Source organism: Pristiophorus japonicus, chromosome 7 (assembly GCF_044704955.1).
Source record: "Pristiophorus japonicus isolate sPriJap1 chromosome 7, sPriJap1.hap1, whole genome shotgun sequence".
In the NCBI taxonomy this organism is placed as follows: Eukaryota; Metazoa; Chordata; class Chondrichthyes; family Pristiophoridae; genus Pristiophorus; species Pristiophorus japonicus.
In genome coordinates this window covers 167,514,290-167,531,460 of record NC_091983.1, presented here as the reverse complement: position 1 = coordinate 167,531,460, position 17,171 = coordinate 167,514,290, and the positions used below count along the sequence as shown (strand labels likewise).

General features: G+C 43.7%; 1 protein-coding gene across 2 annotated transcripts in view; it reads left to right on the top strand.

The window, feature by feature from the left end:
• Positions 1–17,171, top strand: part of ankrd6b (ankyrin repeat domain 6b) — a 305,190-nt gene that overhangs the window by 258,709 nt on the left and 29,310 nt on the right. For both annotated transcript variants that reach the window (XM_070885547.1, XM_070885549.1), the window contains exons 4-9: positions 7,596–7,694; positions 8,802–8,900; positions 11,057–11,155; positions 11,309–11,407; positions 12,564–12,662; positions 16,862–16,939. In XM_070885547.1, the coding sequence (XP_070741648.1) occupies positions 7,596–7,694; positions 8,802–8,900; positions 11,057–11,155; positions 11,309–11,407; positions 12,564–12,662; positions 16,862–16,939 (573 nt within the window). The remainder of the gene's footprint in view (positions 1–7,595; positions 7,695–8,801; positions 8,901–11,056; positions 11,156–11,308; positions 11,408–12,563; positions 12,663–16,861; positions 16,940–17,171) is intronic.

Sequence of the window (17,171 nt, the reverse complement as noted above, 5' to 3'; positions counted from 1 at the left end):
CCCGAAATTCCAGCCCTACATGTTTTAGACCTCAGCTTGTTGATCTGTCCCTTTGCTGGTTAAATGAAAATTTATTCCTATTGCTAGAAACTATCACTTTTAAATCAAATGTTAAGAAAATACATGCAGCATATTGCTAATACTTTGCATCCCATTTCATGAATCTTCCTATACTTTCAGGAGGATTTTTGAAGATAAGATCAATTTGATTGGAAAAGGCTCTCTGGCCCATTTTAATTCTCATTCGAGTGCCATTTCTCTGCCTTCCTATTTTAGTTTTAAGGTCTAGCTGAAAAGGCAGACAAGACCTTGGTTGAATGTGTGATCTACAAGATTGCACCTCTGACAATGCAGCACCCGCTCAGTACTAGAGCATTAGCCTAGGTTATGTGCTCAAATCCTGGAGTAATGCTTCACCCTACAGCCTTCTGACCAGGAAGCAATTGTGCTAACAACTGAGGCAGGCTAAAAACAACAATTTGCCTTTATGCAGCACCTTCAATGTAAAAAGAAAGGGCTAGACTTTCCACTTTGCTGTCTATCGCCCAAAAAATGGGCGATGTTCCAGTGATGATCGATATCCCAGCCTTACCGATCGCTGGCTCATCGCCCATTTTTTGGATGGCGATTTTGCACTTGGCGATAGGCCAGCGATGTCAAATGGGCGATGCAAAAGGTTAGCGATGTGACACTTGCCCAACGAACGGCCAGCGATGTGGAAGACTAAAGCTTCCCTAGCAACGGCCTTCTGCGCATGCGATTTAAAAAATTTTTTTCCGGTTGACAGCATTTTGCGTGTTTCGGGAGGTCAGGAGTCATCCACGAGATCGAGAGAGAGAGAGATCGAGAGAGAGATCGAGATCAAAATAATAGAAATAACAGTAATATGTCTGACTCTGATCAGAGTTTACATGATGTGGAAGGGATGAGGAAGAGGGCGAAGCCGTTTTCTGACGAGGCCCTTATCACAAAGGTGCACTCCCGGTGGGCCCAATGAACCCGGGGTGCTAAGGCATATTGGGCGAGGTTGCCGATGTTGTCTCCTCAGCGTCACATGAGGCGAGGGGCGCCGACCAGTGCAGGAAGCGATGGAACAGCCTGGTTGCTTCAGCAAGAGTAAGTAGGATTTTTTATTCTAAAGATGCACATTGTTTTTAAAATTAAGCTCCTGCATTGAATTTAAGCTTGTTATTCCTACATATATTCCCTGCTAAGATCCGGACAGGGCTATATTAACCTGTGCCCTTTTTAAATCTGTCATGCTGCTCTCTCTTACACTGGGGGAAGAGCTGTCCTTGCTTACTGTCTGCCATGGGAGACTTTGGGACATTAGCTCCTGTCATTGTAATCGCCGAGTTCAGTGGAGATCAATTGTAGATAAAAACCCTATTAGCATATAACTATGGAAACTGTTGACTATCCATTTTAGTATCTTAGCTCATGCCATGCTCTTGTCACTTTTGCAAAGGAAGTTATTGAACAACGAGAGGGAGCAGAGGTGCACCGAAGGCAGCCCTGCTCAGCTCCAGGAGCTATCGTCAATTGAGGAGAGAGCGTCGGTGCTTGTAGGGACCGACAGTCGCTCGGCCACCACCTGTAGTCTTATAGAGCCCACACATGCACCACGTGAGTGTTTTAAGCAGTGTTAAAGTAATGTAACGCAATTTAATTATAAAATATGAATGATGTCATGTTATGCATGCTGCCTCTGTACTACTCTCAGATTGACAACATAAGAACATAAGTACATAAGAGCAGGTGTAGGCCATCTGTCAGTATTCCCCTTCTCTGTTTGCTCCCCATACAGCCCCTTATCATTCTGTTTGTCTCCGACTGATCCATCCTCCAAAGCTCTCTGGGTCACTGAATTCCACATAGATGTACTTACCATATATACTACCAAATGATGCATTAATCTGTAAGGTCTCTCGGTCACATTTATTGTAGTAGTGCTGCATCTCATACGTATGCCAGCGCAGTGAAAGACTAACGTGTACACTTCTGTTCTAATTGTGCTTTGCAGTTCGGCCAGCACCAGAGGCGCCAATGGAGCCACCAAGAGCAGTGCCAGCACTGGAAGTGCTCATTAACACGGGTGGTAAGGAGGACGAAGAAGAGGCCAAGCAAGAGACAAGCGAGATGGAGGAGGAATTGGTGCAGGAAACTGGCTCAATTGGGGGGCCTGTGGCGGCCATGAGTTCATCTTCGAATGAAGAGGCAGCGGGACCAAGCGGAGTGCAGCTGGCGACGCCAAGGCGATCATTAGTGCTCTCTCAGATCCCACAGAGGTCGGGTCAGCGAGGTGAGCACTCGCCTACCCTGGCCGATCACATAGAGGGCTTGACTTAACTGTGCGAGGAGACTGTCGCGATTAGTCGCGACCTTCTCCAGGTGTTTGTGGTCTTCATGGAGGACCTCTCCCGGGTGTATCAGCAGACGCTCGTGGAGATGCGTGCGCAGACCACCGCCACCAATGCCTTGCAGCATGTGTTGTTGGTGGAACCTGGTGCTGCACCCGAACATACCCGTGATGCCGCAGACCACAAGCACCAGCACACAAGCGAGTCAGGCAAATGCACTTCCTTCTGACTCGGAAGGCGATTCCACAGCTTCGCCTTCCCTTCCAACATCCACCCCCCCCCCCCCGACGGGTGATCATGCCAACACCCCCACCACGGCAGGAAGTCTCGACGTTGCCCGCTACACGCCTGCGTCCTCTCGGTACCACCCTGGGACTAAAAAGGGCAGGTGGGGCTAGGGGACGGGGGGGGGGGGGGGGGTGGGGGAACAGGACCTGGAGGGAAACGTCGCCGCAGGTAGGAAGGAGGTACAATAATGTTTTTATTTAGTTGATATTGTTCAGATTGTTTGTTGCTGTTTATTGTTGTTTCACTGTTGGGGGATGGTGGGTGGGTTGGAGGGTGTTTGGGCATTCTTCTAACGTATTGAAGAAATGTAGTTATTGTAATAAAAATGTTTTATTTTAATTCTCATCAAGCCCCATCTGGCAATCGTTGTCCTCCTTATAGCTAGGTTATGCAACATACACCACACCACAATAAACTCAGTGACCTGGTAAAGGTGGTATTGTAGGTTGCTTCCTGAGTGGTTCAGGCATCTGAAGCGCTACTTCAGCACCCCAATTGTCTTTTCGACGATATTGCGTGTAGCTATGTGGCTTCCGTTGTAGCGCTTCTCGGTTTCCGTCTGGCGATTACGTAGGGGGTGGGGGGGGTCATCAGCCAGCTGGCAAGGCCATATCCTTTATCCCCCAGCATCCAACCGTGACCTTCTGACTGGTTGTCAAACAGGTCAGGGATAGCGCACTCACGCAGGATGTGGGCATCATGGATGCTGCCTGGAAATGTAGCATTTACTGCCATGATAATTTGGTTGTGGTCGACAACGAGCTGCACATTCAAGGAGTGGAATCCTTTTTGGTTACGAAACATCTCCAGGTTCTGTAAAGGGGTTTTCAGGGCAATGTGCGTGCAGTCTATTACTCCCTGCATCTTGGGGAAGTTTGCTATTCTTGAGAAACCCAAAGCCCTCCCAGTCTGAGCCTCCCTGGTCATAGGGAAGCTTATAAAGTCCATCCTGCGAGTGTAAAAGGCTTCAGTCAGCAGTTACAAGTAATGGTAGAGAAGCTACAATCCCCATCACTATCACTAATACTATCACTGTTGATATAAGTGCCCTTCCTACTACTACTAAACTGCCCTTTCTACAAAAATAAATGCAAATATAATTATATTTATAAATATAAGTATAAATTTGAGTGGCTCTATCTGGAAAAGACCCTTAAATAACTCACAAAGCAGCCTCCTCCTTTCCGACATTCAAAATGATGTCCGTAGGGCTGAGTTCTGTGAGGAAGGCCAGGGAAAAGCAACTATTCTGCAGCGATGTTCTCGGCAAGCGATCAGGCCGGCGATGTGCCGAAAGCTGCACCCGGCGATGTGCAGGCGATCATCTCGGCGATGTGAGCCAAAAGTTGAGGGGACAATTTTCCGGCGATATTCCAGCCTAACTTTCCACTTTTCAGTCAAAATGGGCGATGAAGGGCCGTTTTGGGCGATACATGGGCGATGTGAAGTGGAAAGTCTAGCCCAATGGGTCTCAAGTTACTTCACAAATATATAGGAGAACTGACACTGAGCCAAGGAGGGAGAGATTTGGAGGCACAGCTTGGTTGGAAAGATGGGGTTTGAGAAGGTTTTTAATGGTGGATAAAGAAGTAGAGAGGTGGAGGGGTTTAAGGCGGTAGTTTCGGAGAGTGGCTGAGGACTTTGCCACTAATGGTAGAGCGAAGGGAGGGGGCAGCGGGGGTTTGGACAAAAGACCAGAACCAGAAGGGTGTAGGAGGGGAAGTAGGGCTGGAGGAGGTTAAAGCGATTTGAAGACAAGGATGAAGATTTTAAATTTAATGTGTTGGGAGTCAAGGACCCAGTGTAGGTCAGGAGTAATGGACGAGCAAGTAATGGTGTGGAACAGGAGTTCAGCAGGCAGCTGAATTTTAAAGGATGAAGTACATTGATATTTTTGTGAAACTGTCTCATAAATATAAAAGATGGAGTTGTCCGCCTGACAATAAATGCGAAGCCTGTTTCAACCAGGTAGAATATTGACTTTAGGCCAGAAATATGAGGCTTAGTCACATTTCTATCAGTTTATGTCATCCATCCCACTCAAAGCTGTATAGGGAATAAAATCAAAGCTGAATAGGGAATAAAATAAATGGCAAATAATTGAGTGGGGGGAAAGCTAGTTTATTTCAGACAAGATGAAGTTATCTACTGTGTCTCCAGCATTTACATCAAATGAGATATGCTTTGCAAACTGCAGAGTTTCAAGAATTGTGGGAAGATATTGGGCCAAAATAACAGTGAGGCTTAAGCGTAAATGATACAGCAACTTCAGGCACGGTTAAATGTCAATACCCAAAAGTTGCTGTCCAGCATGTGTCGCTCTGCCGTTAGCTTCGCAAAAACAGCACCATTGAATAGTATAAAGTTTCTTCATTTGCACTGTGGATACAAACTAAATTTGCCACAGGAAGTAAAGTCTTGACATTTCAAGCACAAGTACCCTTTTAACGACATGATAAGTGTTAATTACTGCCAAGCAACCTCCCAGCCACTAAAAATGAACTATTACAAGTGTGGAGTTTCATTTCTCAGGTATTAATTGTTGTTCAAGATTTTGGGAGCACAATTGTTTAGGGCATATAATTCGAATTATGTGAAAATATATCACCCAGCGCAAAGTATAGATAAGTAATCCATAATTCAGGTCTTTAACTCTGTAAACTGTCTGGGGCCCTATTGGAGGAGCTATTGGGAGGGCCGCTGCATGCTCTATAGTCCCTTTGGCAGCCACCAAGGCGCCCTCGACTGGGCCAGCCTGGCATCCAAAACGGAGTACCGGGCTGCAGGATGGCAATCCGGTCGAGGCAAGGGCAGTCATTGTTGGGCTGATAGAAGAGTTGGCCGACAGAAAAATATGGCGGCCCACGGCACAAACGGCCTCCTCTTTGAGGGGAGCACCGGCGATGGATGTCCATCAGTTTTGTGACCCGCGAAGCTGGTGGTGACATCGGCCAGTGCCATCCTCGCTGTCCACGGGGCAGTTTCCCCCGCAGGGCGCAAAGGGTCGGCGCACATGCCGATTACGTCATCGCCATGCGTGCACCGGCCCAGGGCACGGCGCTAACGGCACAATGCCCCCCAAACCTCTGGAGCAATTTCCCTCCTGGAGACACTATCGACCCCTTCCCCTGGGTGATAACATCATTGCACCCCATTATCAGCCCCGGAAGCACAAATGGAGTTATAAAAAAGGGCAATTTCGCCCCCTTTAAAAATGTCTAATTTAAAAACTTTTTTTACTTTTCCTTCCTGTCTCTATTTTCTCCCCCTCTTAATCCAATCTTTTTCCCTCTCCTTATTTCTTCTTCTGTACCTGATTTGGCATTGAATTGACCCACCCTAATTAACACTTCCTTCAGTCCTTGCGTTGTAAATTTCTTAATCCTTTAGTCTGATTGGCTAAGGAGATACACAGTTGCTTTCCCTGTTCGCTCAGGTCCCAGGTGCCCAGTTATCTGCTCGCATTTCCAGCAACTTGCCATGTAAAAACCTAAATATGCAGTGCCAAGTCTAATTAATGGCAGATGCCATTCAATGCTTTGCTCCGGCAAATTCTGGGCCAATTATTTCTCTTAAATACAGCATAACTTTCAGCAATGTATGTATTGTACAAAAGCCTTTGCTTATTATATCAGTCGGGCGATGTTACTGAGGTAGAAATAGGGGGTGTTAGTGACGGTGCGGATATGTGGTCGGCAACATTCCCTTTAAGCTGCGTAGCTCTCTGCCGGTCCCACGCAGCCCAGGACCGGCTTTTTGAGCCGCGCAGCCCCTTAGAGGCCATGCACCCCCAAGAAAATTAGGGTGGTCAGTAGCTCATCTCACGGTCAAATACTACACCAAGGTTGCAAACCAACTGGTTCAGCCTCAGACAGTTGCCAGGGAAGAGGGATGGAGTTGGTGGCTGTGGGAATGGAGTTTGTGGCAGGGACCAAATACAATGACTTCAATCTTTCCAATTTGGAGGAAATTTCTGCGCATCCAGTACTGGATGTCAGACAAGCAGTCTGACAATTTACAGACAGTGGAGGAGTAGAGAGAGAAGAAATGGTCCTTTGTTGAATCTGTAGAGGTTGAAATCATATAATTCCAATTGTTCTGTGGAATAGTTCTCTGCAAGTCTTTTTTTTGGCCATGTATTTCATTTTTGTTGTGAGTATTTTCGCATTAATGTAAATTTTGTTCCTCCTGGCCATTTGAAATTGATCTGCAGTGCTTGCTGGAGCCCTCTGACTTTTGTGATCATTTTAAATATCAATGTAACAATAAATCAATCCATTTGACAAGATTTGGTTCCTGGTGATTGGGTCTTTATGCCCAGCTGTACATTTTCGTATTTAACAACAAAGAAGTATTTTATGTGAGACAATGGTAAATCTTAAGGCCCTGCCCATATGGCAGGAATGGAGTACTCAGGAAGTGAAATAGCGGTCGGGTATTTAACGAATTCTGACTGGTTCGCATCCGCTGCCGTTTTAACTGCAGGGTTTCCAGCAGTGTCAGGGTCGTCCACCCCAGACAAGCAGGAGCCTCATAAATATTTATGTGTCGGGATTCGATGAGGTCATGTGGAACATGACACAATCTTAATTGGCAGCTGTACCCAGTGCCTGGCCCACCAGTGCAACCTGGCAGCAGGCATTGACCGAAGAGGCCCAGAATAATTAAATTTTTTTATTTTTTGAAGGATTCCTTGTGAGTCTGGAGGAGCAAATATGTTCATAGAAATTCATGAAAGGTAAACAGCACACAAAAGCTTCCATAAGATCACAGCAAAAGGAAAATTAAATAATGTGGTGGACAGTTTTATAGGGTTGTCTGTTAGATAGTCTGGGCACAACAGTAGGATTTATCCAATTTCATAAATATCAAGTAAGTATTCAAGCTCTGATCTTTTTTCTTACGCTAATTTATTCCTTATTTTACCTTTCTGCTTCTCTGTGACAGAGTGATCAAACAGCTCTGCATCGGGCAGCTGTTGTGGGTAATACTGAGGTTATCTCAGCACTCATTCTTGAGGGATGTTCGCTAGACCGGCAGGACAAGGTGAGGAATACATATCACAAAATATATGTAAATGTTGGTAGTCTCATCTTTCTTGAACAAGCAGTAATGTTTCATTTCTGGATTTTAATCCAGCCCATAATGATGAGATGAAAGTCTTCCTGACTCTTCGGGGTGAAATGTTTTGGGCGATAGAACAAAATGGGCGATATTGAATCGGTAGCCTATTTTACGCCCTTCCCAATTTTCCATAATTTGTCCAAGATGACTTTCACCCTCTTTTTATATCTGGAAGCTGTGGAGGTTTTGTGTAAAATGAGATTGGCCAGTCTGGACCCAACTTACATTGAATGTGAGTTTATAGCACATAATCCACCAAACATAATCTACTAAAATTGAGTCTCCCTCAGAAAGAGCATAATGATGGTAGTCAGTGAGGGAAATGAATATGCCATGTGATATAGTGGATGATAACATTCTGAAGTTGAGTAGAGCAGAGGGAGTTTTACTTTGCATCTGACCACGCTGTGCCTGAGCTGGGAGTACTTGATGCTGACATCAAGTACAAAAAAATCCCACATTTCCACAAAATTGACAAACAATATTTATTTTCAAATAACGTAATATTCACATGACACACACTGGAATGACCATCTCGAACAAGAGAGAGCCTAACCACCTCCCCCATGACATTCTATGGAACCACCATCACAAAGTCCCCCACCAACAACATCCTGGGAGTCCAAATTGATCAGAAACTCAACTGGACCTGCCACATAAATGCCATGCTTACATCATCGCTGGGTCAATCTCCTGGAACACCCTACCTACCAGCATTGTGGCAGCACCTTCACCACACAGGCTGCAATCGATCGAGAAGGTGACTCACCATCAACCTCTCAGGGCAACAAAAGATGAGCAATAAATGCCGGCCTTGGCAGCAATACAGTCACCAAGAACGAATATTTTTTTGAAATATTGTCTTTCATGGAATCATCTGTAATTCTTCAAAAAATAATATTATTAGGATCACTTTAGCTGTGAAATGTGTTTGACCACAGTCTGCAGCAAGTTACTTTGAAATTGATCTGTGTCTCTTCAGTGACACTTCTGCTAAATTCTTTTCTGTGAATCTTGTTTGCATCTCAGGATGGTAACACTGCTCTGCATGAAGCCTGCTGGCACGGATTCAGTCAGTCTGTCAAACTCTTGGTCAAGGCAGGAGCAAACGTCCATGCAAAGAACCAGGTTAGAAAGAAGGATTGTATTTTTTGGGTCATTTTTATTTTTCTAAATTAAAGAGTCCATTGATCTGTGTAATGGATTGTATATGAACACTTTGGGCGATAGCAGATTAGCCACTTGACTTGGGAGAGATGTGTAACAGGTGGCTGATCCAATATCGCTCATTTTACACCATTGCCCAAAGTCAAAATTACCCCCTGGACATTTTACAGGGGGTAATTTTTTTAAAACTTGCCTCCTTTTAACAATGAAATGGCGATGGCCAGATTTATCTGTTTAAATTGTAGTGTCTCATGATTCCTGCAATTAAATTTTCCCAATGTATGGTTGAATTAAACCTGCGACCTCTACCACCTAAAAGGAGAAGGGCAGTCAGCACATGGGAACACCACCACCTCCAACTTCCCCTCCGAGACACACACCATCCTGACTTGGAAATAAATCACCGTTCCTTCATTGTCGCTGGGTCAAAATCCTGGAACTCTCTCCATAGCAGCACTGTGGTGGGAGTGCCTTCAGTATAATTCCTGGCCAATACCTTGTAATAGTAATTGCTAAGAAGCAGAAATTTTCTAATCAGTGGACTTATTTACGAGAAAACTTTAATGACAGTATCTCTACGACTTTGGTGGTTTCCACATTTTTCATAGATGCACAGTTCAGCTTGTTTGTGAATTATGAAGTGTTGAGTCTCCAAATGTCGTTAACCCATTACGCCTGTGCTCACTGACCTACACTGGCTCCCGTTCCGACAACACCTCAATTTTAAAATCCTCATCCTTGGCCTCGTCTCTCCCTTTCTCTGTAACCTCCTCCAGCCAGACAAGCCCTCGAGATCTCTGTGCTCCTTCAGTTCTGGCCTCTTGCACATCCCTGATTTTAATTGCTCCACCGTTGGTGTCCATCCTTTCAGCTGCCTTGGCTCTAATCTAAGCTCTGAAATTCCCTCCCAAAACCTGTCTACCTTTCGACGAGCTGTCCAATTAGTCCCACTACCCCACTCTTTCCCCATAGCTCCGCAAATTTTTCCCCTTCAAGTATTTATCGAATTCCTGTTTGAAAGTTATTGTTGAAACTGCTTCCAACAAACTTTCAGGCAGTGGATTCCAGATCATAACAACTTACTGCATAAAAAAAGTTATTTTTGCCGCCTTTGGTTCTTTTGCCAATTATCTTAAATCTCTGTCCTCTGGTTACCGACCCTTCTGTCACTGGAAACAGTTTCTCCTTAATTATTCTATCAAAACCATTCATGATTTTGAACACTACTATCAAGTCTCCTCTTAACCTTTGCGCTAAGGAGAAAAATCCATCTTCTCTAGTTTCTCCACATAACTGAAGCCCCTGGTACCATTCTGGTAAACCTCCTCTGCACCCTCCCCTAATGCCTTGTCATTTTTCCTCAAGTATGGTGCCCAAAATTAGCCACAGTACTCCAGCTGAGGCCGAAGCAATGTTTTATAAAGATTTAGCATAACTTCCTTGCTTTTGTACTATGCCTCTATTTAGAAAGCCACGGATCCTATATACCTTTTTTTTACAGCCTTCTCACCTTCAAAGATTTGTGTATGTACACCCCAGGCCTATCTGTTCCTGCACCCCCTATAAAATTGCACCATTTAGATTATGATAAGTGTGTAATAATCTGGCAAACCGCCAAGGACTGGAGAAGCATTTTAATACCATGTCTTCCCATGTGTCTTTGTTTTCTGTATGTTCTGAACACTCTGCTGCTGAAGCTGTACAGTTTTGTATGTTTTTTCAGTTCTGCTCTTAAGGCAGTGTGCAGTCTCTTTCTTTTCTGAAATCAACATTTTAAAAGTATGATATATATGAGAATAATTGTAGTGGAAAACAGAAACATGTTTTTCTTCCTTTCCTCAAGTGAATTGACCTGTTTACGGGGTCCTGTCTGTTCCACTTTATAAACTGTTGGGAAATGTGCAGGAGCAGGTTAGGGTACAGTGCAGATCCCCCTCCTTCCCTGAAGAGAAGTGTCTGCCCTCCACCAAGTGCCACCTAACGACTGCTTGGCTGAGATTAATAACAACACAAAGGGAATCAGCATGAAATCTTCTCGATTAAACACACTGATCTTTTTAGCACAAGATTACATTGTTTAGTAACTTTTCAGTCCTGTCGCTTGTGTCTCTCCTAAGGCAGGTAACATAGCCCTCCACTTGGCCTGTCAGAATGGCCATTCCCAGAGTTCTCGTGTGCTACTGCTGGGCGGGTCCAGACCTGACATTAAGAACAGTGTAAGTGAGGGTTTGCTCTTTTATATTTTTTGATATTCAGAAGAATATATACATATATATATATTTTTTTAAAAAGGAGTCTTACTTGTCTTCAGTATTTTTGTTGCTTTTATATTTAGCCTGGCTTGGAGTTGAAGTGTTTCTGTTTTGCAGATGGGTGACACATGCTTGCACACTGCTACTCGTTATAATCATGCGACTATTATTAGAATCCTCCTGAGTGCTTTCTGTTCTGTCAGTGAGAAGAACCAGGTCAGTGCGTGAGAACGCTGTCCCTTATACTCTACTGTGGACTTGTATTCTTCCAATTTGTCTTTTATTAGAAGTCTGGGCTTTTAATATTAAGATGATACATTTGGTAAATGAGATTAACAGCTCATTGTAGATGTGGACAAAAAGCAGTGTCAAAACAGAAAAAAGACTAAAGTATGTTCAACTGTTATGAAATACTATTTAAAATTGAATCGAAAAAGGTGGCACATGAATTTTAATATTCTATGTGTGATGTGTTCACAAAAATCTGATGCTTTCAGATATCAATTTAGATAGTGAGTATAATTTTATTTTGGAAGACAGTTGATTTTCAATTCAAATTAATCTCCATTGAAATTGTGTGCTGGTGTCTATCGAAATCATGAAATGATAAACCACAAAAACGTCAGGTGCATTCCTCTCCCAGATGTTCATACACAGTAGCCTAGATTTCCTGATTGTTAATCTAATGCCAACAACAAGCCATTAATTTAAAACCGTTTAACACTGGCATTAATATAATACAGACCAGGAGATCTAAGCTAGTGTGTTTTGTATGGAATAGGGGATGGGAAATATGTCACACATTTGAAAAACTGATAAAAAATTTCACCTTCAAAGCTGCAAGATTCCTCGCCTTGTACTATTGTGTTGTCGTGTCTATTGAATATGTTGGGTGCTCCGCAATCTGGGGCTCCAATTAGGATCCAGTGCTCATAAGGAGTGTATCCGGGGAAATTTCAGGCGTAGAGCATGTCATTTTCCAGTCGCTAAAATTAATGCACGCCTGCATTACCTATGAGTTACCCTCCCCTCACGGAGCGCTGGATCATAAAGTCGCCCCTTATACGTATATCTATGTAGTATATTAGATGAAATAAAGTTGTGCTGGTACTATTTTTGAATTTCTCTGACCTCCCCTCCATATCTGCTATTTAAAAAGTACTGCAGTAATTTCCTGACTGGTTTTGTTCCCTTGCTGCTTTACTCCAATTGTCAAATTTACACTGACTTGAGAATTATTTAGAATTTCTCAAACTGGCCCTTAACTGACAAGTAGATCCTTAGAATGGTGCCCTTATCATTTCAGTCTTATAACTGGATAGAAAATGTTGTAAAACTCCATGAGCTGGTCTGACCTGATCTCTCATCACAGGCCGGAGATTCTCCACTCCATATTGCTGCTGCTCTCAACCACAAGAAAATAGCCAGACTTTTATTGGAAGCTGGGGCTGATGGGAACATTATCAATAATGTAAGTAGATTTTATACTATTACTCAAAGTCCTTTCAGTACTGTATGTAGATTGAGGAAAATAGCCTTGGTTTGTATTTCTGTATGTGTTTAGCTGAAACTTTAGCCATTACAGAAACTTGGTTGCAGGGGGGCCAAGACTGGGAATTAAACATACAGGGGTACCTGACAATTCGGAAAGATGGACAAGAAGGGAAAGGAGGTGGGGTAGCTCTGTTAATAAAGAATGATATCAGGGCAGTTGTGAGAGACGATATTGGCTCTAATGAACAAAATGTTGAATCATTGTGGGTGGAGATTAGAGATAGTAAAGGGAAAAAGTCACTGGTGGGCGTAGTTTATAGGCCCCCAAATAATAACTTCACGGTGGGGCGGGCAATAATCAAGGGAATAATGGAGGCATATGAAAAAGGAACGGCAGTAATCATGGGGGATTTTAACCTACATATCGATCGGTCAAATCAAATCGCACAGGATAGCCTTGAGGAGGAATTCATAGAATGCATACAGGATTGTTTCTTAGAACAGTATGTTACAGAACCTACAAGGGAGCAAGCTATCTTGGATCTGGTCCTGTGTAATGAGACGGGAATAATAAACGATCTCCTCGTAAAAGATCCTCTCGGAATGAGTGGTCACAGTATGGTTGAATTTGTAATACAGATTGAGGATGAGGAAGTAGTGTCTCAAACGAGCATACTATGCTTAAACAAAGGGGACTACAGTGGGATGAGGGCAGAGTTGGCTAAAGTAGACTGGAAACACAGACTAAACGGTGGCACAATTGAGGAACAGTGGAGGACTTTTAAAGAGCTCTTTCATAGTGCTCAACAAAAATAGATTCCAGTGAAAAAGAAGGGCGGTAAGAGAAGGGATAACCAGCCGTGGATAACCAAGGATATAAAGGAGAATATCAAATTAAAAACCAATGTGTATAAGGTGGCCAAGGTTAGTGGGAAACTAGAAGATTGGGAAAATTTTAAACGACAGCAAAGAATGACTAAGAAAGCAATAAAGAAAGGAAAGATAGATTTCAAAAGTAAACTTGAGCAAAACATAAAAACAGATAGTAAAAGCTTTTACCGATATATAAAACGGAAGAGAGTGACTAAAGTAAATGTTGGTCCCTTAGAAGATGAGAAGGGAGATTTAATAATGGGAAATGTGGAAATGGCTGAGACCTTAAACAATTATTTTGCTTCGGTCTTCACAGTGGAAGACACAAAAACCATGCCAAAAATTACAGGTCACGGGAATGTGGGAAGGGAGGACCTTGAGATAATCACTATCACTAGGGGGGTAGTGCTGGACAGGCTAATGGGACTCGAGATAGACAAGTCCCCTGGTCCGGATGAAATGCATCCCAGGGTATTAAAAGAGATGGCGGAAGTTATAGCAGATGCATTCGTTATAATCTACCAAAATTCTCTGGACTCTGGGGAGGTACCAGCGGATTGGAAACCAGCTAATGTAACGCCTCTGTTTAAAAAAGGGGGCAGACAAAAGGCAGGTAACTATAGGCCGGTTAGTTTAACATCTGTAGTGGGAAAAATGCTTGAAGCTATCATTAAGGAAGAAATAGCGGGACATCTAGATAGGAATAGTGCAATCAAGCAGACGCAACATTGATTCATGAAGGGAAAATCATGTTTAACTAATTTACTGGAATTCTTTGAGGATATAATGAGCATGGTGGATAGAGGTGTACCGATGGATGTGGTGTATTTAGATTTCCAAAAGGCATTCGATAAGGTGCCACACAAAAGGTTACTGCAGAAGATAAAGGTACACGGAGTCAGAGGAAATGTATTAGCATGGATAGAGAATTGGCTGGCTAACAGGAAGCAGCGAGTCGGAATAAATGGGTCCTTTTCGGGTTGGAAATCGGTGGTTAGTGGTGTGCCACAGGGATCGGTGCTGGGATCACAACTGTTTACAATATACATAGATGACCTGGAAGAGGGGACAGAGTGTAGTGTAATAAAATTTGCAGATGACACAAAGATTAGTGGGAAAGCGGGTTGTGTCGAGGACACAGAGAGGCTGCAAAGAGATTTAAATAGGTTAAGCGAATGGACTAAGGTTTGGCAGATGGAATACAATGTCGGAAAATGTGAGGTCATCCACCTTGGGGAAAAAAACAGTAAAAGGGAATATTATTTGAATGGGGAGAAATAGCAACATGCTGCGGTGCAGAGGGACCTGGGGGTCCTTGTGCATGAACTCTTTTGGGAACTTTCAATATCAAGCTTATATTTTATCAGTGTGCTCTCTCAGCCAAAGCTCCTCAAACTAATTGAAAGAGAAAGATTTTAGAGATGAACTCTTGTCAAGGCTGGGATTAGTTGCAGTGCAAGTGTTGGCTGCACCCACATTAAAGATTACAATTAGCAGAGGATGGTCTCGAGCCATCGACCTCTGGGTTATGGGCCCAGCACGCTTCCGCTGCGCCACTCTGCTGCTGGTTCCTTGTGCATGAATCCCAAAAAGTTAGTTTGCAGGTGCAGCAGGTAATCAGGAAGGCGAATGGAATGTTGGCCTTCATTGCGAGAGGGATGGAGTACAAAAGCGGGGATGTCCTGCTGCAACTGTACAGGGTATTGTTGAGGCTGCACCTGGAGTACTGTGTGCAGTTTTGGTAACCTTACTTAAGGAAGGATATACTAGCTTTGGAGGGGGTACACAGACGATTCACTAGGCTGATTCCGGAGATGAGGGGGTTATCTTATGATGATAGATTGAGTAGACTGGGTCTTTACTCCTTGGAGTTCAGAAGGATGAGGGGTGATCTTATAGAAACATTTAAAATAATGAAAGGGATAGACAAGATAGAGGCAGAGAGGTTGTTTCCACTGGTCGGGGAGACTAGAACTAGGGTGCATAGCCTCAAAATACAGGGGAGCCAATTTAAAACCGAGTTGAGAAGGAATTTCTTCTCCCAGAGGGTTGTGAATCTGTGGAATTCTCTGCCCAAGGAAGCAGTTGAGGCTAGCTCATTGAATGTATTCAAATCACAGATAGATAGATTTTTAACCAATAAGGGAATTGAGGGTTACGGGGAGCAGGTGGGTAAGTGGAGCTGAGTCCACGGCCAGATCAGCCATGAATGGCAGAGCAGGCTTGAGGGGCTAAATGGCCTACTCCTGTTCCTAATTCTTATGTTCTTATGTTGACACTTATCTTAAAACCTGGCTCTAAAACATCTCATTCCTTTTTCAAACAGCCCAAATGGATACAGATGAGTTAAACTTCGGATTCAACTTGAGAATTTTCCCTACCATTTTGAAGTGTTTTCTCTTCAGCTTTCTCTGTACGACATACAGGAAATGTTTCTTCTCACCTTGACATAACAATGTAATCCGAATCCCCTGTTTGTCCATTTGCTTGCCAATTACTTCTATCTCCATTCCTTTTCTCTTAAACCCTCTTGGGCCCTTCTTTCCTGTCTCCTTCTCTTCCTGTTGCTCATTCGTGCTAACTTTGTTTCCCCTTCCCCCCCCCCCCCCCCCCAAGTACTTTGCCTTTCCCGATTCCTATCCCAACCAATCACTACTACTCTGCCTTCCTACTCCCCTCTCAGGCTTGAATTCCCCATTGGATAAGCCCTCAGTGCCTCTCTTGGGATTCTCCAAAGGGACCATCCCCAGGTTCATCTTAACCCCCGCCCCTCCCCACCAAATCTGTGTCTTTCCTCCTATGGCCCTTACGGCTAAAGGGATCAAGGGGTGTGGAGAGAAAGCAGGAAAAGGGTACTGAGGTGAATGATCTGCCATGATCTTATTGAATGGTGGCGCAGGCTCGAAGGACTGAATGGCCTACTCCAGCACCTATTTTCTATGTTTCTATCTCCCCTCATCCCACTTCTGAGCTCATCTTGTCCTTAAGCCCCCATGCTAGCTGACATTGTAAATATTAAACACTTTGCCACCTCGGGACTCGACTATTCCAATGCTCTCCTGACTGGACTCCCATTCTCCACCCTCTGTAAACTTCAGTTTATCCAAACACTGCTGCCTGTATCCTATCCTGAACCATCTCACTCATCCATCCCCCATCTCCCTTGCAATAAAGGTCATAATCCACATGACTTACTTATAGTTCCACCAATGTGTTGCAGTAGAGAAACTCATTTCAGTTATGTTGAGTACTCCAATGTTGATTATATCAAGAAACTCTTTACCTCTTGAATTCTTTCTGTAGGCAGGTCTGAGCCCTCTGGAAGCTGCTAGAGAAAGCAATAGCCCTGAAGTGGCCCTTCTTCTCACCAAGGCACCACAGGTAAGGGCTCGTGGTAGTGTCAAGAGAGGTGATTACATATGGGAGGCAGTCAGCCAGGGTTGGATAAATACTCTGCCTTTTTGCTTAGTTATCTTTTGCAACTATAAATATTTATGCAGAGCTTTCCTTAAGCAGATTGAGAGAGTGGGCTAGAGTCCACTTCAAAGTAGTTCTTGCATAACAAGCATTTTGGGATGTTTCTGAAAGATCTGATATAAATATATAAATGGAC